Source organism: Bufo gargarizans, chromosome 4 (genome assembly GCF_014858855.1).
Source record: "Bufo gargarizans isolate SCDJY-AF-19 chromosome 4, ASM1485885v1, whole genome shotgun sequence".
Classification (NCBI taxonomy): domain Eukaryota; kingdom Metazoa; phylum Chordata; class Amphibia; order Anura; family Bufonidae; genus Bufo; species Bufo gargarizans.
Window position 1 is genome coordinate 143,980,684 of NC_058083.1, and position 26,914 is coordinate 144,007,597.

General features: G+C 43.2%; 1 protein-coding gene across 1 annotated transcript in view; it reads left to right on the forward strand.

Moving 5' to 3' along the window:
• MED12L (mediator complex subunit 12L) overlaps positions 1–26,914 on the forward strand; it is a 648,568-nt gene that overhangs the window by 90,340 nt on the left and 531,314 nt on the right. Inside the window, exons 11-13 of the mRNA XM_044291042.1 lie at positions 5,998–6,129; positions 17,855–17,981; positions 20,281–20,489. Coding sequence (XP_044146977.1) covers positions 5,998–6,129; positions 17,855–17,981; positions 20,281–20,489 — 468 coding nt within the window. The remainder of the gene's footprint in view (positions 1–5,997; positions 6,130–17,854; positions 17,982–20,280; positions 20,490–26,914) is intronic.

Sequence of the window (26,914 nt, forward strand, 5' to 3'; positions counted from 1 at the left end):
ATGTGTATAAAAGTAGAGTAGTCAGAGCCCCTAGTTGTCTGACCAGAAGAAGACACTGATATGGGGATGTTGAGTCACTGACCCTGGGTCACCAGCTATTTAAGCAGAGGACCAGTCAGACTACTGGTCCACAGACTGTGGGCCTCCAGCTTTATGATTAGTGCAGCTCAGTGCCTTGTCTGTGTTATTTTGAGTTTCTCCAGTAAAGAACCACACTGCTTTACTGCAAACTCTAACTCTCTTGACTTATTTCCTATTGGGTTGCACCATGTCTTGCCATTCCTTTCCAGGAAAGCAGCAACACGTGGTGACACCTTGACAGTGTTTGGGGAAACCAGCATAGTTTTGGGGCCACCTCATACCTGGTTACTGTATTGATATAACTGTTACAGGCATTTTGTAGGCAGCAGATAGCAGGATTTGGGTCAAAAAAGGGACTGTACCTTTAAGGACTCAAACCTGAGAGGGATGATGTAGAAAGTGTTCAGAAGATGAAGCAGACCTGACTTACTCTCAGTTAGCTATGAGTCATTGCAGTGACTGAATTTCTGATATGCAGAGTAGAGAAATGTCATAGACAGGGAATTTCCTTCACCCAGTTACCTTGTCATTTGCAGAAAATATAGAGAGATCTGAAACTCACAGAAAACATCAAAATTACTTTAAAAAAAATATATTTTTCACTAATTTCACAGAGTTTTGCATCTGAACTTGTTTAAACATTAAGCCATGACTTAAATCAGTACTTTTGCCTGAGATTTCCTCACTGAAAGTGAATTGTCAGGTAATGTCCAGTGCAACCTGTGGTGATTATCGTATGATGCAGGGACATAACTAGGAAAGGTTGGGTCCCATAGCAAACTGTCTGGCAAAGTACTGTTGCCACCCAGCTGGTATCTCACTAGCCAAGTCAGTATTTTCGTGCCTCTGCCAGGGGCAGTAATTTTTTTCTAGCGGCAATAATAATTGCCTGTATTTTCCTATAAGGACTGTCAGTACTAATGAGTGCTTCCATTGTGGAGCGCTCACTAGTACAGCCTTTAACTCCCGCCCCCATCCATCCCTTGTGTTAAGAAGAAAAAAACAAAAAAAAAACTCACCTCTATTCGTTCGCACCGTGGTGAACACTTACTGCTCAATGGAAGCTCAGGAAAAGACCTGAGTTGTTGTTTTTTCGCAGAGAAGAGATTACTTTTACTAATGGGGGCCTTACTATTGCCGGAGGGCACTAATGGAGCATTACTATTACTGAGGGGCACTACTGGGGGCACGAATGGGGACATTACGATTACTGGGGGGCACTATGGGGGCATTACTATTACTAGGAGGCACTGCTGGGGGCACTAATGGGGGCATTACTATTACTGTGGGGTACTAGTGAGGGTATTACTATTTCTGGGGGGCACTAATAGGGGGCATTACTATTACTGGGGGGCACTAATGGGGACATTACTATGACTGTGAGGTGCTACTGGGGTCACTAATGAAGACATTACTATTACTTGGGGACACTAATAAGTTTTTTTTTTATTACTGGGGGCACTAATGGGGGCATTAATATTATTGGGGGCACTAATGGGGGCATTACTACTACTGGGGGCACTAAAGGGGCACTATTAATTCTGGGGGGATCTAATGGGGGCATTATTAATTCTGGAGGGCACTAATTGGTAGGAGTAAAAAGAAAAAGGGAGGAAGTTACTTCAAACCTAGAGGGATCAACAAATCCCACCAAAGGATGAAATAAAACTGGGCGACGACAGGGGTGTGGGCTGGATAGTGAAGAGATGGAAGATGGTGGATTTCTGGAAGGCGGCTCTAAAGGAAGTGTTCTGAAGAATCTAGAACACACTCAAATAGCAATGTCCGGAGTGCGGGAATTGGGTGGTGTCAGTGTGAGGGATTTCACAGTAAAACATCACTCACCGCTAAGTAAACAGGGAAAACTGAACGAAGGAAGGGAGGGGGAAGAAGTGAGCGCCAGTCCAACAATAATACGGATATCTGAAATGGGTCACGGTCCAGTTAGGCAGGTATAAAAAACAATGACATTAGTAATAAGGATATCACTGAGGAGTGCGTGGATATCACTGAGTAAGTATTATCACCCAGTGCCGAGGAGTGAATGTAGTGCTGGGCATCGGTGATCGCACTGGTGTAGGACTGTAAAATGGTTAAGTGGAATATAACATCATATATAAAACATTAATGTAGTAAGACTTAATAAAATATAAAGACAAAAAAAGTTAATAAAAGTTAATAAAATATTCATGCACTCACTCACTAGGGGGGGTGGTCATCAGGATAAGCACATAACACCTGTGACCTAAACCCCTCCCCCGGCCAGGATCGCATGTAGAGTGGTGGTGACAGATGGCAGCACAGCATGAAGGCTTCAGATCAATCACTTTATTCAGCAAAGATATTGGGGCATTCTTAATTCTGGGGGGCATTGATGTAGACATTACTATTCCTGGAGACACTGATACGGACATTATTAATTCTGTGGGGCAATAATGGAGGTGTTAATATTACTGGGGACACCAATTAGGTCATTATTAATTCCGGGGGGCACTAATGGGGGCATTAATAATTCTTAGGGGCACTAATAGAGGCATTACTATTATGGGGGGAACTAATGGGGACATTATAAATTCTGTGGGGCACTAATGGGGGAGCTTTATCTATTCTGGGAGCACTAATAGAGGCATTAATATTACTGGGGGCACTAACGGGGGCATTATTAATACTGGGAGCCACATACCGACTTAAGACCCTGTGTTAAGCCATGCCTCCACAACCACACCTCTTTGGGGTGTGGCTTAACTTGGCCTGTACTATTTGTTGGGAAAGGTGGCAACCTTACCCCCAAGCCATGATTAACTTTATGTAAAGTCAGGGTCAGGCGTGATCACGTTCTTATTGCCTGGCCCTGTCAAAGTGCAGAAGATGTGGCATTGCAGAGAGAGCTGAGCCTCTAGGTGTAACGGCAACGCCCCCTTTGCTCCTAGAGGCTCATCTGCATATATTAAAACTTTATTTTTCTCAACAATGCGGGCACACATAAACATCGGGAAATAAAATGTATAAAAAGCCTTTAGTACGTTGCCTTTCTTTTGGTGCGTCGTGAGTTCCAATAGTGAAGTGGGTAATGTTCACATCTATAAAGGCGTTTCTATAAATGGACCGCGCTGCTCCAGGACAAAGCTGAAAAATCCTCCCTTCCAAATCTCACAGAAATTTCGTGAACATGGGTAAGCGGTCAGTTCACACAGATTCACCTTTCTCTTGGGAACCTTATGAGAAAACAAGGTGCCACAGATAGTGAGGTACAATCACAAAAGTTCCAACTGCAAGGCTTTATTGTACTTACAAGATGGGTATGGTAACAAGCAGTATGTACAAATCATTCACCCGACCCGGGTTTCGCTTTAGGAAACTTCGTCAGGGGTATCAGATATGAGATACCCATCTTGTAAGTACAATAAAGCCTTGCAGTTGGAACTTTTGTGGTTGTTCTTCACGATCTGTGGCACCTTGTTTTCTCATAAGGTTCCCAAGAGAAAGGTGAATCTGTGTGAACTGACCGCTTACCCATGTTCACGAAATTTATGTGAGATTTGGAAGGGAGGATTTTTCTGCTTTGTCCTGGAGCAGCGCGGTCCATTTATAGAAACATATATGTACATGGGACCAACACAGATGCCTTCAGCTGCCAAGTGCACATGTAACAGGTCAGCCAGGTTCATAGATACAAATCTGTTGACAGATGCCCTGATATGGGAAATAATTTTGCATTAATAAATGTATTAAACTGCTTTAGAAACTCTCTGGTTCCTACCTGTATATTAGACTTCACCATTTTGACTTTAAAATGTCAGATGATTTTGTGCTAAGATTTAAAAGTGTATTCCAGGGCAAGAAAAAGAGCTGTCATGTACAAAAAAAATAACGAAAATAGTACTTATACCTACCTTACTGAACCCCCACTGCTGCCATTCTGATGGTGCCAGGTCCCCACTGCACCCCACTTCCTGCTACTGTCAGAACATGGCAGTAAATGGCTGTGAATGCTCACCCAATCACTGGCTGCAGCCATGACCTGCCTGAGGCCAAAACTGCCTTCTGTCCTTCTTTGACTGTCCAATAAATTGGGTGGTATGGCTATAGCAGTAGTTATGCCCCGGCTCTGTTGTATGCGAGTTCAATCTAATTGGTGTCTGTTTATTCTTTCTTTCATTCATTAATTATATTTCAGTATGCTGTCCATGGAGTCACCTAAACATCTATGTATGTAACCCCTAAATATGAAGGATGAGGAGCTGTTAATTTGTATGTATATGAGCAAAACCCTAGGGTCCGGCCACAAAGTCAGGGTTCCCATGCATTTTTGGAAGCCAAAATTAGGAGTGGATCATAAAAGGAGAGAAAGTATAAAGGACAAATAAGATTTCTCCTCTATTTCTGAATTCTCTCCTGGTTTTGGCTTCCAAAACTGCATCAGGTAACCAGGTACCCTTACGCTGGGTTCACACCTAAGCGTTTCGCAAACGCGCGTTTTTATGCGCGATTTTGTCGCGCGTTTTTATGCGCGTTTTTTGTAATAGTAAATGCGCGTTTGACACGCGTTTGGGTGATTGACAGCAGTGTTGTCCAAAGAGTCTATGGCCCAAACGCGCGTCAAACGCGCCAAAAAAAGCTCCTGTACTTGTTTGAGCGTCGGGCGTTTTACAGCGCGATCGTACGCGCTGTAAAACGCCCAGGTGTGAACCATTCCCATAGGGAATCATTGGTTCTTGCCTGTTGTGCGTTTTACAGCGCGTAGGAACGCGCTGTAAAACGCTCAGGTGTGAACCCAGCGTTAGAGTGCCTGCACACGATGCGGATTACGTGCGGTTTCTCTGCACAGATTTTGTGCCGCAAAAACACGGAGAAATACAGTACTAGCAAAGTGTATGAGATTAGACACATCGCATGTACACTTTGCTTTTTGATGCTTGGTGGATTTTGAAATCTGCTGCATGTCAAATGTTGTTGCGTTTTTCTGCCTTTTCAATAGAAGGGTGAGATCTGCAGAAAATCAGCATAAAAAAGCACAGAAAAACTGCACCAAAAACACAATAAATAGTGCAGATTTATGTGCATTTTTTGTGCAGTTTTGGTTTGAATTTAATGCAGATTTTCTGCACATAAACCTGCACCATCTGCAGCCACCCTTAGGCCTCATGCACATAAACGCATTTTTTATTTCCGTGTTCGTCCCTTTTTTATTTTTTTCTCAAGTTTCTCCGTGTGCATTCCGTTTCTGTATAGCCGTTCCGCAAAAAAATAGAACATGTCCTATTATTCTCCACATTACAGACAAGGATAGGACTGTTCTATTAGGGACCAGCTGTTCCGTTCGGCAAAATATGGAATGCACACAGATGCCATCCGTATTTTTTGGGGATCCATTTTTTGTGGACCGCAAAATACATACGGTCGTGTGCATGAGGCCTTAGTGTAAGTGAAACCGATTTTAGCCTGTTTTTCACTTTGAATGCCAATTGACAGCTGACTTCTAGCAGCTTGCATCTGCTGGTTTAAAACACCGTCTGCATGAATGGCAGCAGGACTTCCTTTGAGGAAGGCAGACAACACGCATACTCTACCTGTCGCTGGAATTTTGTTTCAGAATATGTGCTGAAGTTCCAGTGAGAACATACCCGTTATGAAGACAAAACCTTTTAAATTAAAGCTGGCCCAGTCAATTACCTGATTGGCATAGACCCAGATTCTCTAAATCCTGACAAGCTGCTGTTGCCTGGGATATCACCAGCATCATTTTCGGTCCACAGTGGACCAAACATGATGTCCCATCGGTGGTCACGTTGGCCACTGTAGCCTCATTTCAGTAATTAGCATTTTGTATATGGACTGCTGATTGTAAACTGCTGCACAATACTGTATGTTAGAGCTATACATGTATACTGTAGTCTGTTTTTGTCTTTGAAAAAGGTGCCTCCTAGTGATGAAGCAGTGATCACTTTACTTTGCGAGTGGGCTGTGAGCTGCAGGCGGTCTGGAAAACACCGAGCAATGGTGGTGGCTAAGCTTCTTGAAAAGAGGCAGCTGGAAATAGAGGCTGAAGTAAGTGGTTTGATGGAACTTCCTAGTTTGTTTATCCTTCTGGTGGCTTCATTGGTGTTTCTTCTCAGAAGCGCTGTTGCAAAACTACAACTTCCCCATCATCAAAAGACAACAGAAGTATAATGGGAATTTTAATTACGCAGCAGTTAGAGAACCACAGGCATACAAAGCACACCAAATGTGAAAACACACAAAGCAATGAGAATTTTCCGCTAAGGGCTGCATCAGTTAAAGAGGTTCTGCTGGATTTACGGATTGATGACCTATCCACCGGATAGGTCATCAATATGAGATTGGTGAGCACTGCAGCGTCCTCCCAGGTTACCAAGCACAGCACTGAGCTATGTTTGGTCATGTGACTGAGGAATGTGACGCCACTTGGCCTAGGTACTCATGGAATGCCGCAGCCTCTTCATACAGCTGATCGGCGGGGGTGCAGGGGGTCAGTGCCCCTCTGATTTCATATTGATGACCTATCCCGAGGATAGGTCATCAATAAGTGAATCATGGAGAACCCCTTGGATAGATTGTGAAAACGTAGTAAAATATTCATACAAAAATCTATGTATTGCTTGTGTTTATACATTTCTACCAAAAATCTTCATATATTGTCATAGATATATACTCTATAATTACCTATTGCATATTTGTCACACTAAATGATTTCTGACCTCTTAAGGTAATGTCCACCATTTCATACCATGTTAAGTTCCAAAAAACGGTGCTGATTAATTTTTAGTTTTTTTATTACTGCAATTTGGGCTAAAAATAATTATTTCAATTGTCCTTTATTAAAAAAAAAGTTTTAGCAGTTTTTGAGATACAGGGGTTAAAATCAGTCTGTTTGCAGAGTATCACTTCTTAGGCCCCTTTCACACAGGCGAGTTTTCCGTGCGGGTGCGATGAGTGCGGTGAACGTATTGCACCCGCACTGAATCCTGACCCATTCATTTCTATGGGGCTGTGCACTTGAGCGGTGATTTTCACGCATCACTTGTGCGTTGAGTGAAAATCGCAGCATGCTCTATATTGTCCGATTTTCACGCGACGCAGGCCCCATAGAAGTGAATGGGAAGCGTGAAAATCGCATAGCATCCGCAAGCAAGTACGGATGCGGTGCGATTTTCACGCACGGTTGCTAGGAGACGATCGGGATGGAGACCCGATCATTATTATTTTCCCTTATAACATGGTTATAAGGGAAAATAATAGCATTCTGAATACAGAATGCATAGTAAAACAGTGCTAGAGGGGTTAAAAAATAAATAAATAATAATTTAACTCACCTTAGTCCACTTGATCGCGAAGCTGGCATCTCCTTGTGTCTCCTCTGCGCTGAACAGGACCTGAGGTGAGCTGCTGCTTTAAATACCGGTTAAGGACCTTTGATGACGTCACTACGGTCATCACATGGTCTTTTACCATGGTGAATCACCATGGTAAAAGATCATGTGACGTACCATGTGATGACCGGAGTGACGTCATCAAAGGTCCTTAACCGGTATTTAATGCAGCAGCTCACCCCAGGTCCTGTTCAGCGCAGAGGAGACACAAGGAGATGCCGGCTTCGCGATCAAGTGGACTAAGGTGAGTTAAATAATTTTTATTTATTTTTTTAACCCCTCTAGCGCTGTTTTACTATGCATTCTGTATTCAGAATGCTATTATTTTACCTTATAACCATGTTATAAGGGAAAATAATACAATCTTCAGAACATCAATCCCAAGCCCGAACTTCTGTGAAGAAGTTTGGGTTTGGGTACAAAACATGCGCGATTTTTCTCACGCGAGTGCAACGCATGACAATGTTTTGCACTCGCGCGGAAAAATCGCGCATTTTCCCGCAACGCACCCAGCTCTTATCCGGGCAAAAAAACTGACGCCCGTGTGAAAGAGGCTTTAGTCCTCATAGCTGATGGGTCATGTGAAGCCTTATCTCTGATCTCCTTGTGTCATAAACACTCATTTAATCTATTTTCTTATCAGTTTGAGAAGAGTTTAGCTACAAGTAGTGTTTATGAGGTCAGGAGGTCAGAGATAAGGCCAGTGCACATACTTCCAAATCCTTTTGCAGGCCCCTGGGCATGCAGAGGGAGCCTGATCTTTAAGATTCCTAGTGACCAGCAAATGTGTTGAAATCTAGTGCTTCTGCGATTCTTCTGCATTTTGCCTGTGCTTATCATGCATTTGTTTCTGCCTGTGCTCCAGCCCTATATCCACCCTACCTGTGTGCTCCTATAGTTCCAGTTTCATGTTTAAGTTAACCCTGTCCATCTGCCTTGTTCGTGTGCCTTCCCTGCCTGTGTCTTCACTACCACTCAGCCTGTCTGCTTGTCCCGTGTCTTCTTTTATCTAAACTATGAGTGTGCACTCCCGATCTAGTAACCTGCAATTAAGCCTTAGTAACTGTTCATGCTGCATCTGCAGTTTTCCTGCAGTTTTTATGTGTTTTCTGCATCCTGAGCTCCCAGTGCCTGCACCAGAGTCCTTGACCATAGTGAATCATCTGCCAACTAAGCCAGGACTATCCCAGGAGGTAGCGGTCTCGTTCCTTCCTATCAGCGAAGGCCAGATCCCTGTGTAGAGCTTAAAGGGGGAATACCAGCGGAGCACTAGAAAAATGCCCTTAGGGTTAGCCTACGCCAAACCAGTTAGTTGGAACAGTAGGTCCACAATCTATCAACTACTTTTTGATTGATTGATAATGTTTTTTGTGAGGTGAGGTGATTAAAATATACAGTTTTGGTATCATTTTTATTAGTTTTTTTTACACCATTCACTTGATAGGGTAGATCATGTGATATTTTTGTAGAGCCAATTGTTACGGATGCAGCAATACCAAATATGTCTATTTATACATTTTACACAATAAGAGCATTTTTAGAAAACAAAATCATGTTTTTGTGTTGCAGTTTTCATAGAGCCAATTTTTCTGGCTATGGTCTAGTGTGGGGGCTCATTTTTGTGGGATGAGGTAATGTTTTTATTGCTACCATTTTGGGGTACATATGACTTTTTGATTGATTAACATTATGTTTTTTGGGAGGTGAGCTCACTTAAAAAATCTATTTTGGCGCAATATTTTTTTATTTTTTTTACGGCGTTCACCTGATAGGATAGATCATGATATTATTATAGAGCCGGTCGTTGCGGACACGGTGATACCAAATATGTCTATTTTGTTTTCTTCTATTTTTTTTACATTTTTTGAATGACTGATTTGGTGGGAATTTTTTTTTATGTAAAACATTTTTTAATTTTTATTTTTTAACTTTATTTTTTCATTTTTTACATTTTTTATTTTACACTTTGTGTCCCCATAAGGTCATACAAGATCTCTGGGGGATATTTTAACTTCTTTTTTTCTTTCACTATTGATTTCTCCTGTAACTGGGGCTGACATAGTAGCCCCAGTTACAGGGGAATACACCCCACAGAGAGGCTGTACAGCACTATACTATAATACAGCGCTGTACAGCCTCAGTGCAGGGCTGATCAAGATCTATGGAAGACCTGACAGCTCCTGCACTCACCCGGCCCCGGAGGTCACACCGGGCCAGAACAGGAAGCGGCATATCGCTTCCTGATCTGTATACACAGTGCTCGTTGAGTGGCAGGGACACCCGGGAATTGTCCCTGCCTTTTCTCTGGGGTGCCCTGCTGTCACTGACAGCGATCCCCTTGCTTGGCATCTGCACGATTAGCGTGCAGTTGCCATCTATGAATGGACGTTCTGGAACATCCATTCAGAGTTAAACTGACTGCCCACTCCAGCAAATGGCATTTATCATGTAGAGAAAGTAAATACAAGGCACTTACTAATGTATTGTGATTGTCCATATTGCTTCCTTTGCTGACTGGATCCATTTTTACATCAAATTATATACTGCTTGTTTCCATGGTTACAACCACCCTGCTATCCATCAGTGGTGCTCGTGCTTGCATACTATAGGAAAAAATGCTGGCCTCTCTGGTGACCAGAACCATCAGAGATCACATAGGCTGCTGCTTTTTCCTATAGTATGCAAGCATGACCACCGCCGCTGAATTGCAGAGTGGTCGTAACCATGGAAACAAACCGTGTATAATGTGATAGAAAAATTAATCCGGCCAGCAAAGGAGGCAATATGGACAATACATTAGTAAGTGCCTTGTAATCACTTTGTCTACATAATAAATGCCATTTGCTGAAGTGACACAACCCCTTTAACTCTACTATACCCATAAAGTTAAAGGGGTTGAGTAACTAAACCTCTGTAACATTTCTAATGTACTTTATTAATCAATTGTGTATTTTTCTTATGTCGTTTACGCCCCTAAAGAGCACCATTCACTTGTGCGCTTAAAGGTCCACTCACACGTCCGCAAAATTTTGCTGAACGGGTGCGGACCCATTTACTTTCAATGGGGCTGCAAAAGATGCGGACAGCATACAGTGTGCTTTCCGCATCCACACTTCCGTTCCGAGGCCCCGCAAAAAAATAGAACATGTCCTATTCTTGTCCGCAGACACGGACAAGAAAAGGCATTTCTATAAAGGTACAATCAAATGTCCGCAACTGTTTTGCGGTCTGCAAATTGCAGATCCACAAAACACGGACACTGGCCATGTGTGGTCCACAAAATGCAGAACGCACATGGCCGGTGTCTGTGTTTTGCGGATCCGCAATTTGCGGAATGCAAAACAATTGCGGATGTGTGAATGGACCTTTAAACTCAGTTTTCTGTACACCACTGACAGCTAAGCGGTGTACAGAGTACGGAGTGTGAAATTTTACTTTAGTAAGGGCTCGTTCACGCAAACGTTTTTTGCATTCCGTATACGGGCTGTTTTTTTAGTTACGTATACGGAACCATTCATTTTAATGGTTCTGCAAAAAAAAACAGAATGCACTCTGTATGCATTCCGTTTCCGTATTTCCGTTTTTCCATTCCGTTCAAAGATAGAACATGTCCTATTATTGCCCGCTTTTAACGGATCAGTTAAAAACGGCCCGCAAAACAATGAAAAAGCCATACGGTCGTGTCAACAAGCCCTAAGGGACATAGAGACACATGCTAACCGCATTCCTGCATATCCGTAAAACAAGCCGAGGTCAGGGCAGGCAGCAAAAGGTCAATACCGAGGTCTGCGTTTGAGATAGTCAGTAAGCAGTGATAGATTCTGGTGGGAGATACTTCAGTTTAGTGACATCTCTGAAATCAGACGGGGTGAGGTACACAGCAGACGTCAAGGCAGAGAGCAGAGAATCAGAGTCGATAAATGGGCAGAGCTCACTTCTTTTCTTTGCATTTTATGCAGCGGTGAGTGCGAAATCATGGTAAACTGCCATAGTGTTGCTGCAAAAAACAGTCGCAGGGTGCAGGGACCTTGTTTCAGAATATGTTGGTTTACAGAACAGAATATTGTTTGAAACTGAGACAAATTATTCTTTGAGATTCCGTTTGCACTTCCTAAACTCATTAGATACCAATGTGGGGTTCTGTAGTTGAGCTGTTAGTAGGAGTTTACTTTTTACTGTTTAATGCGAGTGAAGAATACAATTTATCACTGTATTCCCAAACGACTTTGTTGGGGTGACTTTGGGACCTCATAGAAACCACAGCCTAAAATAAGCACACTTTCATCTACTGCCAGAGCTCTGTACTCAATACTATCATGCAAAGCTTTATGGAGTATTCTGGGCAGAGGAGTTACTGTTTAACCTATTTATCTGATTTTGAGTTTGGTCACTAAAAATACAGAACATGATAATACTATTAATAATGTTTTAATCTAGTGTGTAATAATCACAGAGAAACTTCTTTTAGATGTACAGTTCCTAGTATCATACACACATCATGGCTAAAAATATGGGGACATCCCTTCTAACTAAGGCTACTTTCACACTGGCGTTTTGGCTTTCCGTTTGTGATCCGTTCAGGGCTCTCACAAGCGGTCCTAAATGGATCAGTTTTGCCCTAATGCATTCTGAATGGAAAAGGATGCGCTCAGAATGCATCAGTTTGCCTCCGATCAGTCTCCATTCCGCTCTGCAGGAGGACACCAAAATGCTGCTTCCAGCATTTTGGTGTCTGCCTGACGATGCAGAGACTTGTAAGTCAATGGGGACGGATCCGTTTTCACTGACACAATATGGCACAATAGAAAACGGATCCATCCCCCATTGACTTTCAATGGTGTTCAAGACGGATCAGTTTTGGCTATGTTACAGATAATGCAAACGGATCCGTTCTGAACGGATGCATGCGATCTAAACAGAAGCGTTTGTTCAGATCCATGACAGATCCGCACCAAACGCAAGTGTGAAAGTAGTAGATGTGTGAAATCAAGCGTAGAGCTAGGCAGTCTTTATACAGTAGATAAACATGACATTATTTTCATATGTCTACTTGGTTGTATATATTACTTGAATTAAATGTGCTATTGCATTATTAGTCTTGCTGTCTGATTTGGTCTTGGCTGTTCTGTTTCAGTCAGGCCGGACGGGAAGCGCAGGGGTAAGGAGAGGCCGCTCATGAAGAGGGTTTTGGGTGTGAGGGGACGGGTGAGGTAGGGGTTAAGTAGTAGAGACAGGGAATGTGAGAAGGGCACGTGTTGCCAGGTGAACAGGGGGGTGGCCAACGGTCAGAGGAAGGAGGAGGCGGGAGCAGGAGAATTCGGCCAGGGCAAGCGAACGCCCACCCTCCCATCCCTGGTGAACGCAGTATCTGGTAAGTTAAAAAAAAAAAAAAGGTAGTAGGCAGTGGAGATGGGGGAAGGGGTACATGGGAGGGTGTTGGTTGAGTAGGGATTCAGGCAGGGTTCAGGGTCATATGTTTTTGTTGCGGCAGTCATGGAGACGGGGGAGGTCCTTGGAGTGGAAAAATATGGTAGTACCTGAGGATGGGAGGGCCCCGCAGGAGGGGCTGGATTCTCATGGAGGAGCTGGTTTTAACGAACTAGGCGTCCATCAGTTGCTGCCTCCAAGCTGGGTTCAACGGCTGGGGGAAGATGGAGACGCAGGTTTTCCCGGTGTTTATGAGGTTATTGGGGCTTCTAGGACCTCCCTCGTCATTGGTTAATTTATGCCCTCTTCATGTTGTCACAATATACACTCATCGAAAAAAACAATAACACACCCAGACAGAAATGTTAGATTTCTGTAAAACTCAGCATGCAGATATGTTTCAGACAGATAAGTAAATTATTACAGGTGAGGTGTGATTAGAAAGAAGGTGTAAAAGTGTTTCCCCATGTACCCAATAAAAAGAGTCTCAGAGGCTACTTTTGGGTAGTGTACGTTGGTGAGAGATTGCTGACTGCAAGACGCGCCTCTATGACGCACTTGAAGACATTTTGCCCAGTGACAGACCTTAAGTGGGGGTGCATAATTGGATTGAGAAAAGCAGGATGGTCATTTTACCCACAATCGAGGCTGTTCTGACCTAGCTGTTAGAAGACTTTGGGAGCAGGGGTTATGTGAGAGCATGCCTACAGCCTCTGGACGGCCCAGCTAGACCACCAGAAGAGAAGATTGTTGCCACCTTGCCTTTGTTTGCAGTGGTGTCATGAACGAGAAACCTGGACTGCAATGGACTGGAACCATATAATCTTTACAGAGGAATCCAGATGCTGTTTGGGATCTCACCACGGCCAGGTTTGAGTATAGAGGCTTCATGGTGAGCACTTTGATTCTGCTTTTGCTGTGGTGTGACATACTGCCCAATTGCTGGTGTAAAGATTGCATATGACAGTTGTCCACCCCTAGTAGGGATATGAGGTACACTTACAGCTCAACGATCTGTGCTGAACATCCTGCTGCCACATGTATTGCCTCTCATGGCAGGACTAGTGTTGGGCGCGAATATTCGAATAGCGAATATTAATCGCGAATATCGACACTTCAAGAATTCGCGAATATTTAGAATATAGTGCTATATATTCGTATTCGCAAATATTCTAGATCTAAACCCTTGATCCCTCCCTACTTCTTGCTTGTGGGCCAATGAAAAGACTGCAATGTCTTTGTCTGACCTTAGCAACATCCCTAGCGACCAATAGGAAAGTTGCCTACCCCTTACTATATAAGAACCTCCCCAGCAGCCATTTTCTGCAGTTTTTTGCAGTTCTGAGACAGACAGCAGTGTTATTACTGTGCTCTGTGCTTTGCTGTGTCTTTACATTAGATATGTAGTTAGCTTATATATAATATACAGATAGTAGGAGATAGTCAGTGTAGGTTAGATAGTGATATAGTGTAGCTGATAGGTCCTGCTTTCCATACATACAGACATAGTGCTGTGATGTCACAAGTTCACAACAATACTTAGTGCACTAATCAGTAAGTGTAGTCAGACCTGCTAAAATGTGAAGTTTCACGTATTGCGCCAAAATATGTGCATTAATAATTGCCGATTAGTGCAATCACGAATATATTGGAGCACTATATCTGCATCTAAAGCCATTTTTAATGTTCTGCTGTGCAACCATTTTCTCCAGTCTCAGGAAACTTCTAGCAGCTTGGAAAATGTAGCAAAAGTGACCCATGCCTGTATTGCGTGCGCTTTACGCAAATATTACATTGCCGATTTACACAATCAAGGAAATAATAGTGAACCTCTCGAATATATGATGAATATCCTACAAAATATCGTGAATTTGAATATTGCCCCTGCCGCTCATCACTAGGCAGGACATCAAACTGGACTTTTTCAGCAGAATAATGGTAACCCACACACAGCAATGGTTTCCCAGGAGTGTCTCCACCAGATAGCAACACTTCCTTGCCCTTCCCAGTCACCAGATTTATTGCCAACGGAACATTTATGGCACCAGCTGGAAGGTCAGCTTTAGAAAACTATGAGTGTGCAGGATCTACAGGCCCAGCTGTAACATCTCTGGGCAAATTGGTTGCAAGATGCCATATGGAACCTGGTAGGGTCCAAAAGGATACTAGAGCCTCCTTTCAATCGCATAGTTTTTCGTCTAATATTGACTACACACACGCACATGTGGACAAAATTGTTGGTGGTACCCTTCCGTTAAAGAAAGAAGAACCCACAATGGTCACTGAATTAACATCAAACTGACAAAATTAATAATAAATACAAATTTACAGCAAATCGGCTAATAAAAATCAGACATTGCTTTTGAATTGTGGTTAAAAAAAAAATAATAATAAATAAAAAACGAATGAAACAAAAAATGTTACCCCTAAAAAAGATTGAAAATAATTTGACCATAGGGACATGTTAAACTAAGGCTTGTACTGTAATTAGCATTAGAGGCGTCTTCAAGCTGGTAATCAGTCAGTCTGCCTATTTACAGGGTGAAAAGCCACTGTGCTGTTTGGTATAACGGTGTGTACCACACTAAACAGGGACCAAAGAAAGCTAAGGAGAGAGTTTTCTCAAGAGATTAGAAAGTAAATTCTTGATAGACGAACATGTTAAAGGTAAAGGCTATAAGACAAGCTCAAAACACCTTGATGTTCTTGTTACTACAGTTCCACATATTATTCAGAAGTTCATGGTCTACGGAAATATAGCCAGTCTCCCTGGACATGGCCACAAGAGGAAAATCGATGACAAATTGAAGAGACATATAATACACATGGTAACCAAAGAGCCCAGAATAACTTCCAAATATATTAGATTTGAACTCCAAGGTCAAAGTACATCAGTGTCAGACTGCACCATTGGTCACTGTCTTAGCCAAAGTGGACTTAATATAAGTATTTCAGCCACAGCACTCATTCAGCTTGGGGCTTTTGTAGGGTGTTCATCCGATTCTGGTCCTACTCCACTTAAGGACCTAGTAACTTAGATTCAGAAAGACGACTTCAGACAGCACTCCAATTGCAATTAATAATTTCTTTATTACACTAGACGAAGATAGTGCATTACAGTAGCAATATTTCGGGCTATAACGCCAGTACGATCCTAAACAGGGTGCAAACACAAACTGGCTTGATAAAGGGCCGGATCATGTTATGGCCCAAAATGTTGCTACTGTAATGCCCTATGTTAGGCTAGAGTCATAAAGAATAGATTAATTGCAAATTGGACTTAATGGAGGAGGAAACTACTGTTGAAAGCAAATCATAAAAAAATAAATCGAGACTGGAATTTGACTAAATGCATTTTGACAAGCCAAAAAGCTTCTGGGAGAATGTGCTTTGGATAGATGAGACAAAACTGGAGCTTTTTGGCAAGTCACATCCGTTCTATGTTCACAGATGCAGAAATGAAGCATACAAAAAAAAAAGAACATTGGGGGAGATTTATTAAACCGATATAAAGTACAGCTGGCTTAGTTGCCCATAGCTAATCCACCTTTCATTTTCCAGGCACTGTGAAAAATCAAAGGTTAAATCTGATTGGTTGTTATGGACAACTAAACCAGTTCTACTTTACAACAGTAAAATAAAATAAATAATAAATTAGCCCTATTGTACCTACTGTGAAACATGGAGGAGGCTTGGTTATGTTTTGAGGCTGTTTTATTTGCATCTGGCACAGATGTGTGCATGGTACATTGAAATTTCAAAATTATAAAGGCATTCTGGAGCAAAATGTGCTACCGAGTTTCAGAAAGTTTGGTCTCAGTCACAAGTCATGGGTCCTCCAACAGCATAATGACCCAAAACACAAAGCTGAAAGCATTCAAGAATGGCTAAGCACAAAGCATTGGACTATTCTGAAGGCCCTGATCTAAATCCTATTGAACATCTGTGGAAGGAGTTGAAACATGCAGTCTGAAAAAGACTAAAGCAGTTTGCTCCCAAGGAGTGGGCCACAATACTTGTGGACAGATGCAGGATTCTTAAGTGGTATTGTTATGTAAAGCACATTTACGAGTCAGTAGTATTTTGTAATGTCCTACTTCTGCTATACCAGTAATTGATGATGTAAAGCTGCAAGCCATATACAGTAAGTGCTCAGTACTAGGTCCATGTTTGTTTCCATGTTTGTTGTAGAACTTCACTGTCCTGACCTCCACTCCACTGATCATCTTTGGTAAATATTGAAATGCTGTTTGCTCCCCAGACCACATTGTGTAATATAATTACCAAACCTCAGTTATACTCAGCATATCTTCAATCCCTATCACTATGTTACAAAATCTAGTGGATGACCTTCCTTTAATAGTGGGGTCAGTGTTTTGAAATAAAGGGCATGTCTAATTTTGCAACCGATTTTATTTTTCTTATGCATCTAAAATGAAGCAACTCAGCAGAAAGTCTTGACTAAATATATCCTTCCATTTTATGTACTGTATGGAGTATACGTCGCAAGTTTATATACTTTGGACCATGTGGTGTTTGTAGACTCACAGCACACAGAGCCTTATGGTGTCTCTAACATGAATGTGCATGTTTTTATGAGCTGGGGTATGTATGTATTTGTGTCCAAAAAGACAGGCCAATAAAGAGCAGTTTATAAAGCAATATTGCATTGTGTAATGCTAATTCAATGCAAATGAGCAATTGCAGTTTACTGGCCATAGACCCTACTGGGTAGATTTCTGGTGAACCGGTGCCCCAGGTGCCTGAGAACCTCCTCACATTGCTGGCTGGAGACATAATGATCTGATGCTCCCAGTGTTAACAATCAGCATTTGCTTACTTTATCTATGTCAGTTGGGTGGGAAGAATTTGGATGAATCTGTACAGGAATTTTCACGTGTTTCCTAAGCATTGGATCCTTACATTGCAATTTTTTTATTTTTTATTTTGCACAGCGATGCAGTGACTCAGAAGTCTTGGATGAGAAGGAATCTATCTCTTCTACATCTCTTGCTGGATCCAGCTTGCCAATCTTCCAGAATATCTTACTCCGATATTTAGATTCTCAAGCTCCATCTCTCAGTGAGTTCCTTTTGTCCTTCATACTTTTATGTTGTGTCAATTGTTCTAGATAGGATAATATAAACTATAGTCATCTCTGAGAGGGAAATTGCAGTGTCACAACAGCAGCTCACTGTACACATAGACATAAGTCACAAGTGGGGGTATTCACAGAAGATTACATATACAACAAGAACACAAATACCACAATAAAGTTAGTTTTTTAATTTACTTGCCTATTGTAATCATAGTAACATAGTATATAAGGCCGAAAAAAGACATTTGTCCTTTCAGTTCGGCCTGTCATCCTGCAAGTTGATCCAGAGGAAGGCAAAAAAAATAAACTGTGAGGTATGGTCCACATCCAGTTTCAGTCCATACCTCCCCGTAGTTCCTTGTTACAGAGCGTGATAGCTGTCAGCAGGAAGGATCTCCTAAACCTATCTGTACTACTCTTCAGCTGGATAAAGTCTTCGCTGAACCTGCTCTGCTGCTTCAGTACTAGGGAATGTAGTGGATGGGACATTGAAGGATCTTAAAGGGGTTCTCCAGGAATAAAAAAAAATGAAAATACTTAAATATTACTTTGTTCTAAATATATTCCCAAATACCTTTCATTAGTTATAATGGCTCGTTTTGTCGGAGGAGCAATCATTAAGGGAAATAAAATGGCTGCCGTCCTATTAGTGATACAAAGTAGTAAGCAGCACTACAAATCCCATCATGTGATAAAACATAACAGTGGTCCCGGTACCTAAGAATCAGGTCCAAACAGTGGTGACCACGGAGAAAAGGTCCAGGCTAGGGATCCCTTCAGATAGCAAATTAATAAGGATATTCACAGCACTCTTCAGTTTATGCAAAAAAATCGGTTCTTTTTATTCCATCAGCAGCATACAATGCGACGTTTCTACTTCGGCTTGATAACTACTTCTTTAAGTAGAAACATCGCATTGTATGCTGCTGATGGAATAAAAAGAACCATTTTTTGTTGCATAAACTGAAGAGTGCTGTGGATATACTTATTAATTTGCCATCCTATTAGTACACACAAAACCTGTTCTAATCATACAGGAGGACAAGTTACTTCACAACACTGAGCTAAAGAGCTGCCTCATCCTCCTCTCTGCTCTACTTATAAGGGATTATGATCCTGAATACAGATGATAAGATCTTCAGCTGAATCTCCATAGGAATGGAGTTCATGAGGAGACATGAAGTACACTACAGGCCTGGGTATCCAAGATACAGTGTCCCAACTAAACATACTGTGGTCTATATCTCAGACAAAACTAAATAAACATGATTTTAAAGAAAAATGGTAAAGCAAAAATAATATACAGCTCTGTGTAAGCCATGATGAAAAATATTCTAAATTGAAGAGGGTGTTCCTGCTACAGATGTTGATGACCTATCATCAGGATAGGTCATCAATATGAGATTGTGGAGGTTTGACACCTTACACCCCTACGATCAGCTGTGTGGGGCATCCACTGGCCCCAGAGACTATACAGTGTACGGAGCAGAGCCAGACAGCACTGTACACCGTGCAGTTCCTGACGTCGGCATACTGTAGCTCAGGTCCCATTGCTTTGTATGGTTGCTGATCTGCAATTCCCCCAGCATAGACACTACACAGTGTATAGAGCTCTTTACTTCTGCTCATTACCCTGCATAGTTTTTGCTACTAGCAACTGCCGGAGCTGATTGGTGGGGTGTGGGGTGTCCGACCCCTCACCGATATGATGAGCTATCCTGAGGATAGATCATCAATATCTAAGTCATGGAAAAACCAGGGCATCTGTCAGCAGATTTGTACCTGTGAAACTGGCTGACCTGTTACATGTGTGCTTGGCAGCGAAAGGCATCTGTGTTGGTTTCATGTTGATATGTGCTTACATTGCTAAGAAAAATGAACCAGGCAGTGTAAACATGGTCACGCCTGGCCCTGACTTCTCCTAAAGCCAATGAAAGTGGAGGGGGCACTGCTGTTGCAGAGAATGTGAATGGAGATTTGGATCCAAAAACATACTCCTATGGTAACTCTGAACTCATGGTGCACCAGGCAGGGAGTGTTGACATGGGTACAGAAGCTCTTCTCGTTCTCTCTGATAAATGAACACAGGTAGATATTATTGTTTTCACATTTATTTTTATTTTTTTAAGACTAAAGGATCTATACTATGAGACGTGTGGCTGGTTTCCTCTGAATGTAAGGCCACTGATACTAGAGTGTTACCTATTTTAATATGGCCCTTATATCCTTGCATTTCAGTCATAATGATTGGCACACTAAATGATAATTAGTCTTCTTTTGTAGGTGACCCAAATGATGAACACGAAAAAACAGAGTTTATAAATTTGGTTTTACTCTATTGTGAGTTTATCCGCCATGATATATTTTCTCATGATGCATATATGTGTACTCTGATATCGCGTGGGGACTTGTCAGTCAGCAACCAATCTCATTCACCAAATCTGGAACATTTAGATGACCATTACACTAAAGATCTCAGTGTCAAGCTGGAGGTAAGTGTTAATGCAAAAATAAGCACTTACTGCATGTGCCTTGTGTAGTGCAAAATCATTTTCTTTCACTTCATGGCCAAATCTATTTGTATTTTGTATATGACAATACACATTAAGGCTAAAGTTTATTTTGTAGACACTTGCTGTGAGCACAAATCCAGTCTATTGTCCTATATAAGAAGCCATTCAGACTAGAGAGGAGATGTACTGTATACAGTGTTCTTCCATGGGATTATAAGCAGGAAGGTCAAATGTCTGCCCGAGCGAGGACATAAGGCATCAGTCAAAGGACGCCATAACAATACTTGGAAAAGGGACGCCCTTGTGATTTTAGAACATGAAAGTTTATGATAATTTCTACTATACCCACTTGTCTCTCCATAATGCATAGGGATTATGCACACCGTTTTGTCACAAGTGTGCCAAGAATGTTGGGTGAGCATGCTTGGCACACTAGTTCGGCTCGAGCATCACGATGCTCGGCACATCGCGGTGTTCGGCTGAATACCGCGTGTGCTCGAGTCTCCTCCCGCACATTTGTTGGCTGCAGGTAAGTACTGCCAATCACTGTAATGCCGTAGCCATGTTGGCTGATGGAGTTACAGTGATTGGCTGGCTGGAACGCGTCATCGGGTGCTATATAGCACCTGATGACACATGTTCGGCTCAGTATTAGTCAGGGAAAGCTGGAGAGCAGAAGGGAGAGATAGTGTAGGTATTGAAATAGCAATATTTTAGTTTTTATACTTGTTAAAGACCCAAAAGTACTTTTAAGGACTATAGTTGTATCTGGCAGCAATATATATTTTTAGCGCACCCTGCGCTAAACAACTTGTAATTGTTTGGCCTGTGCAGACAGCGACATTTTCTGCGCTACATCTCCTGTCTAACGTGTGCGCAGCCTAAAAAGATCTGTGACATCCAGTGTAATTTTTCCGTAGACTGTGTCCGCTGCGGACAGTTACATTACCTGCGCTACATCTCCTGTATAACGTTTCTGTATCCGAAATATCAGTGACATTCAGTCAAATTTTTTCGCTGCTAGTGGCAGCGACATTACCTGCGCTACATCTCCAGTATAACATTAGCGCATCTGAAATATCAGTGACATTCAGTGTAATTATTTTTGCTGCTAATGACAGCGACATTATCTGCGCTACATCTCCTGTGTAATGTGTGCTCAGCCTAAAAATATCTGTGACATCCAGTGTACTTTTTCTGTAGATGGTGTCCGCTGCGGACAGTTACATTACATGCGCTACATCTCCTGTATAATGTTTGCGTATCCGAAATATCTGTGATATTCAGTCAAATTTTTTTGCTGCTGGTGGCAGCGACATTACCTGCGCTACATCTCCAGTATAAAGTTTGCCCATCCTAAATATCAGTGACATTCATTCAGTGTAATTTTTTATTAGTAGGTGGTGACAGCGACATTACTTGCGCTATACCTCCTGTATATTAAATAAAGTCCCTTTTAGGAACCCTCGGGATATTATTAGTAATAACACATCTATGGTCTATTCAGACCCTAAATTCCCTGTAGGGGTCCCTAACTGAAAATAAAATATTTCTTTATTAGTTATTATTTTAAAATAAATAAACCAAACAACTATAGAAAACTATTAAAATTATCAGTGTCTGATGGAGGGTACAATTGGAGTGTATGAATGTATTTGCCTTTGTCACATGTAGCCACTATGGAGTGCAGTGCCTCCCATTCATTTATATGGGGTATAGCTGCACTTACAAGCCTCTGCTAATACTTTGTTTGTGCATTCATACAATGTGATGGCAGATTGAGCACTCCTATTAAGATCCTTTTATCGTTCGGCCTTTATATGCAGGCTGGACAACAGTGAAACAATGTTGCTAGGTTTGTGTGTACTTTAGAAGCTGCCACTAGTCTGCTCAATTCACTTGTCTCTAGGCTACACTCTACACTTTTGTGCTACTGACTGCTCTATTTCATCCATAGAAGTCACTGTTCGCGCTAAACCGCTCATGTGGCATGCTCAATTCCACTCCTCAATGTCTGGTGCTGTCTCTGCAGCGTACTCTTTTATTACTAGTCCCTAACCTTTCAGGCACTGTTTAAAATACAGGACGTCATACCACCCCTCCCAATACCTCCTGTATAACATTTGTGCAACCTAAATATCAGTGACAATAATTCAGTGTCATTTTTTATTAGTCACTGGTGACAGCAAATTACTTGTGCTATACCTCCTGTACAACGTGTGCGCATCCTAAATATCAGTGACATTTATTCAGTGTAATTTTTTATTAGGCGGTGGTGACAGCGACATTACTTGCGCTATACCTCCTGTTTAACGTGTGCGCATCCTAAATATCAGTGACATTCATTCAGTGTAATTTTTTATTAGGTGGTGGTGACAGCAACATTACTTGCGCTATATCTCCTGTTTAACGTGTGCACATCCTAAAAATATCTGTGAAATTCTGTGTACTTTATTTGCGCATACACTTCCAAAACCTGCACTACTGTACGCGTGACATACTTAAAAGCATATATAACATTTAACAGTAAAGGACGGGGAAGTGGCCGTGCTGCGAATGGTGCACGCAGAGGCTGTGGCCCTGGGCGCGGTGAAACTGTGCCTGCTGCCAGAGCACAAGAAACACACTCATCCACGATACCTAGCTTCATGTCCCAGTTTGCAGGGTGGCGCAGGACACCACTCTCGAAGTCAGACCAGTGCGACCTGGTGGTTGGTTGGATTGCAGCAGATAATGCTTCCAGTTGGTTAAGCACCACCCTGTCTTCCACAAAGTCCAGTCTCAGTAGCCAAGAGTCTGGTCAACAGAATCCTCACCCTGATACTCCTTCCACCCACCATGGAGTGTATTGGAAAACAAGTGATCCAACACTCAAATATTTTTAGGAGCTGTTTTCATCACCATTCCTTAATTTGGGCCTCTCACCAAGCCCACTTGAAGAGGGACATGAGGAGGTCTTGTGCCCTGATTCCCAAACTCTGAAGCATCCACAGTCAGAAGAAGATGACGGTGGGGAACGGCAATTAGTGTTTCACAAGGTAGATGATGATGATGATGAGACACAGTTGCCAATAAGTCAACCGCAATTAGTTTCTCAAGAGGTTCATGATGAGGATTAGACACAGTTGTCAATAACTGAGGTGGTTGTTAGGTTAACAAGTCAAGAGGATGACCAGAGTGAGGTAGTGTCACGGCTGAGGATGGGGAAAACCCTCAGCCGTGCGATGCCAGAAGATGTTATGCGCTGCTTGGCCAGGACGACAGTATTAGGGAGCAGGTCACCTCCTATCGCGTCCCTAAACTGACCCTGACTCCTAATCATATGAGTCAACCCTGAAGGTGGGAGGACTCATACACCGGATGCCTTGGGTTCCCTGCTAGCCCTCAGGATTGCCCTGGAATAAGGAGCAGGGTAAGACGACCTGTTCTTCCTAGGCACGGAGGAACAGGAGTCTCACTAGCCAAGCTGCAAAGGAAAGAGGACATAAACGGCCTATGGATATGGCAGGAGGATGAAAAGCACTTCCACACCTACCTGCCACAGACACACAGACTGGATCCCGTGCAATACAGCAAGTGTCCACACCCAAACACCAGTGGACACAGCACACACACAAACACACAGGAACCCAGATCCATAGGTGCATAACATAACAAGGAAAACATCAAGTGGACATCACATAAACTTAAGAATGACAATTAGTTTATGACCACAAGGGTGGCCCCCACTGGCAGATGGAAATACAAGGAGAGTGTCTCCAGCAAAGCATGGCTGAAGCACCCCACTGACCTGCACTATACACTGAGGCTTTATAGGCCCAAGTAGTCACACCCACAGAGACACACCCAGTGTTCACACACACAGAAGGGAATTAACCCTTCCAACACCAGGGAAGGGAAGACAGCAACTTAAAGGGGAATACACACAAATAAACCCTGTGCACACCAGACAAGGAAAGTGCACACATACAAACCAAGTTGCCAAGTGCAACCGCATGCAGATTGCAGCAAGCTGCCTAGCAACAGCTCAGGCTGATCTACTGCGACAATACAATATAACTTGTTGCCCGCGGCAACCACAAGTGAGGCAGCACACTAGCGGCCCTCACCTGTGGTTGAACACCTAAATACAAACCGCAGGCAACAGCGTGCGGTTCAAGAGTCACGACCATGACCGTTCTGGAGGCTGGGAGCGAGTCGTACCCTGGGATGGCACAGGTCCTACCAGCGCCAAGGATTGTGGGCCCTATTTCCATCAGGATTTCCGCCACCACCTACGTTAGTAACGGCAACCCCCCCTTCTCCTCCTCCGCCTCCTCCTCCAGTTCCACCTCTGAATTCTAATCTTGCAGCACCAGTCAGACATCAGTCAGTAGCTAGAAGCAGTGTAGCACTGCAGTGGGGAAGCGGCAACAGGCCGTGCTTAAACTGATCTGCCTAGGTGACAAATAGCACACGCCACAAAGCTATGGCAGGGGATAAGGGACCAGACTGAGCTGTGGCTCTCACCACTCAACGTACAACCAGGCATGGTTGTGTCTGATAATGGCCGTAACTTGGTGGCGGCTTTGGAGCTCGGCAAGCTCACACACATATCATGCCTAGCCCACTTGTTCAACCTAGTGGTTCAGCGGTTTCTCAAAACCTACCCCATTTTTCCTGAGCTACTGGTGAAGGTGCACCCCGTGTGTGCCCATTTCCGCAAGTCATCGACAGCTTCCACCGGTCTGGCAACGCTGCAGCAGCGGTTGCAATTGCCAGCTCACCGACTGTTGTGCGACATGAGCACGAGCTGGAACTCCACGTTACACATTTTGGCCAGGCTTTGTGAGCAGCAGAGGGCAGTAGTCGAAAACCAGCTGCAACATGGTCGTCACCTTTCCAGTCAGCTTCCGCTTTTCACAAGCGACGAGTAGGCATTGATGTCTGACCTCTGTGAGGTTTTACGCATATTTGAGGAATCAACACAGATGGTGAGCAGCAATAACGCTATTATCAGCGTAACCATCCCACTTCTGTGTCTACTCAAACGCTTGCTGCTCACAATTAAGGTGGACGCTTTGCATATGGAAAAGGTGGAAATGGGGGAAGACAGTACACAGAGTGATATCCAGACCACCCTCAGTTCGTCTTCTCAGCGCAAATTGGATGAGGAGGAAGAGGAGCAGGAGACGGTTGCCTCCGCTACAGAGGGTAGTACCCATGGAAGTTTTATTCCATCTGTTCAGCTTGGATGGGTAGAAGAGGAGGAAGAGGAGATTGAGAGTCATCCTCCTGATGAGGACAGCGAAGTCTTGTCTGTTGGGACTCTGGCACACATGGCTGACTTTATGTTAGGCTGCCTTTCCTATGACCCTCGCGTTGTACACATTTTGGCCAACACTGATTACTAATTGTTCACCCTTCTCAACCCCCGCTACAAAAATAACTCATCTCTCATTCCTGTGGTGGAGAGGACGAGCAAAATGGTGCAATACCAGAAGGTCCTTGTGGAAACATTGCTTCCAAAATTTCCATCTGACAACGCTGGCTGCAGGGTACGTAGTTCCTTGGCCAATCGAGGAGGGGAGACGAGGGGAACACACAGTGGGCCCTCACCCATAATGTTTTTGAGCGTCATCAGCAGGCCCTCAACCATAATGTTTTAGATGGTCTGCTCGGCAGCAGGCCCTCGCCCACAAAATTTTTTAGATGGTCAGCTCGGCAGCAGGCCCTCACCCACATTTTTTTTTAGATGGTCAGCTCAGCAGCAGGCCCTTGTCCACAAAATTTTTTAGATGGTCAGCTCAGAAGCAGGCCTTCGCCCACAAATTTATTAGATGGTCAGCTCAGCAGCATGCCCTCACCTATAATGTTTTAGATGGTCAGCTCAGCAGCAGGCCCTCACCCACAAAATTTTTAGATGCTCAGTTCGGCAGCAGGCCCTCGCCAATAATGTTTTACATGGTCAGCTCGGCAACAGGCACTCGCCCACAACATTTTTTAGAAGGTCAGCTCGGCAGCAGACCCTCACCCATAATGTTTTGGATGGTCAGCTCGGCAGCAGGCCGTCGCCCACAAAATTTTTTAGATGGTCAGCTCGGCAGCAGGCCCTCGCCCACAACATTTTTTAGATGGTCAGCTCGGCAGCAGGCCCTCATCCCTAATGTTTTAGATGGTCAGCTCAGCAGCAGACCCTCACCCGTAATGTTTTAGATGGGCACATCAGCAGCAGGCCCTCACCGCTAATGCTTTAGAGCAGGGGTGCACAACGTTTCCTGGTTGGGGGCCACATTGCCAGACTGAACCAATGACGAGGGCCGAAATTAAAATTTTAAGGTGTATTAACAACTGAAATATTGTACTTATGGCATATTGAACACACATTATATAACATTAATGTCTAGTTACACTTCCAGGACTCC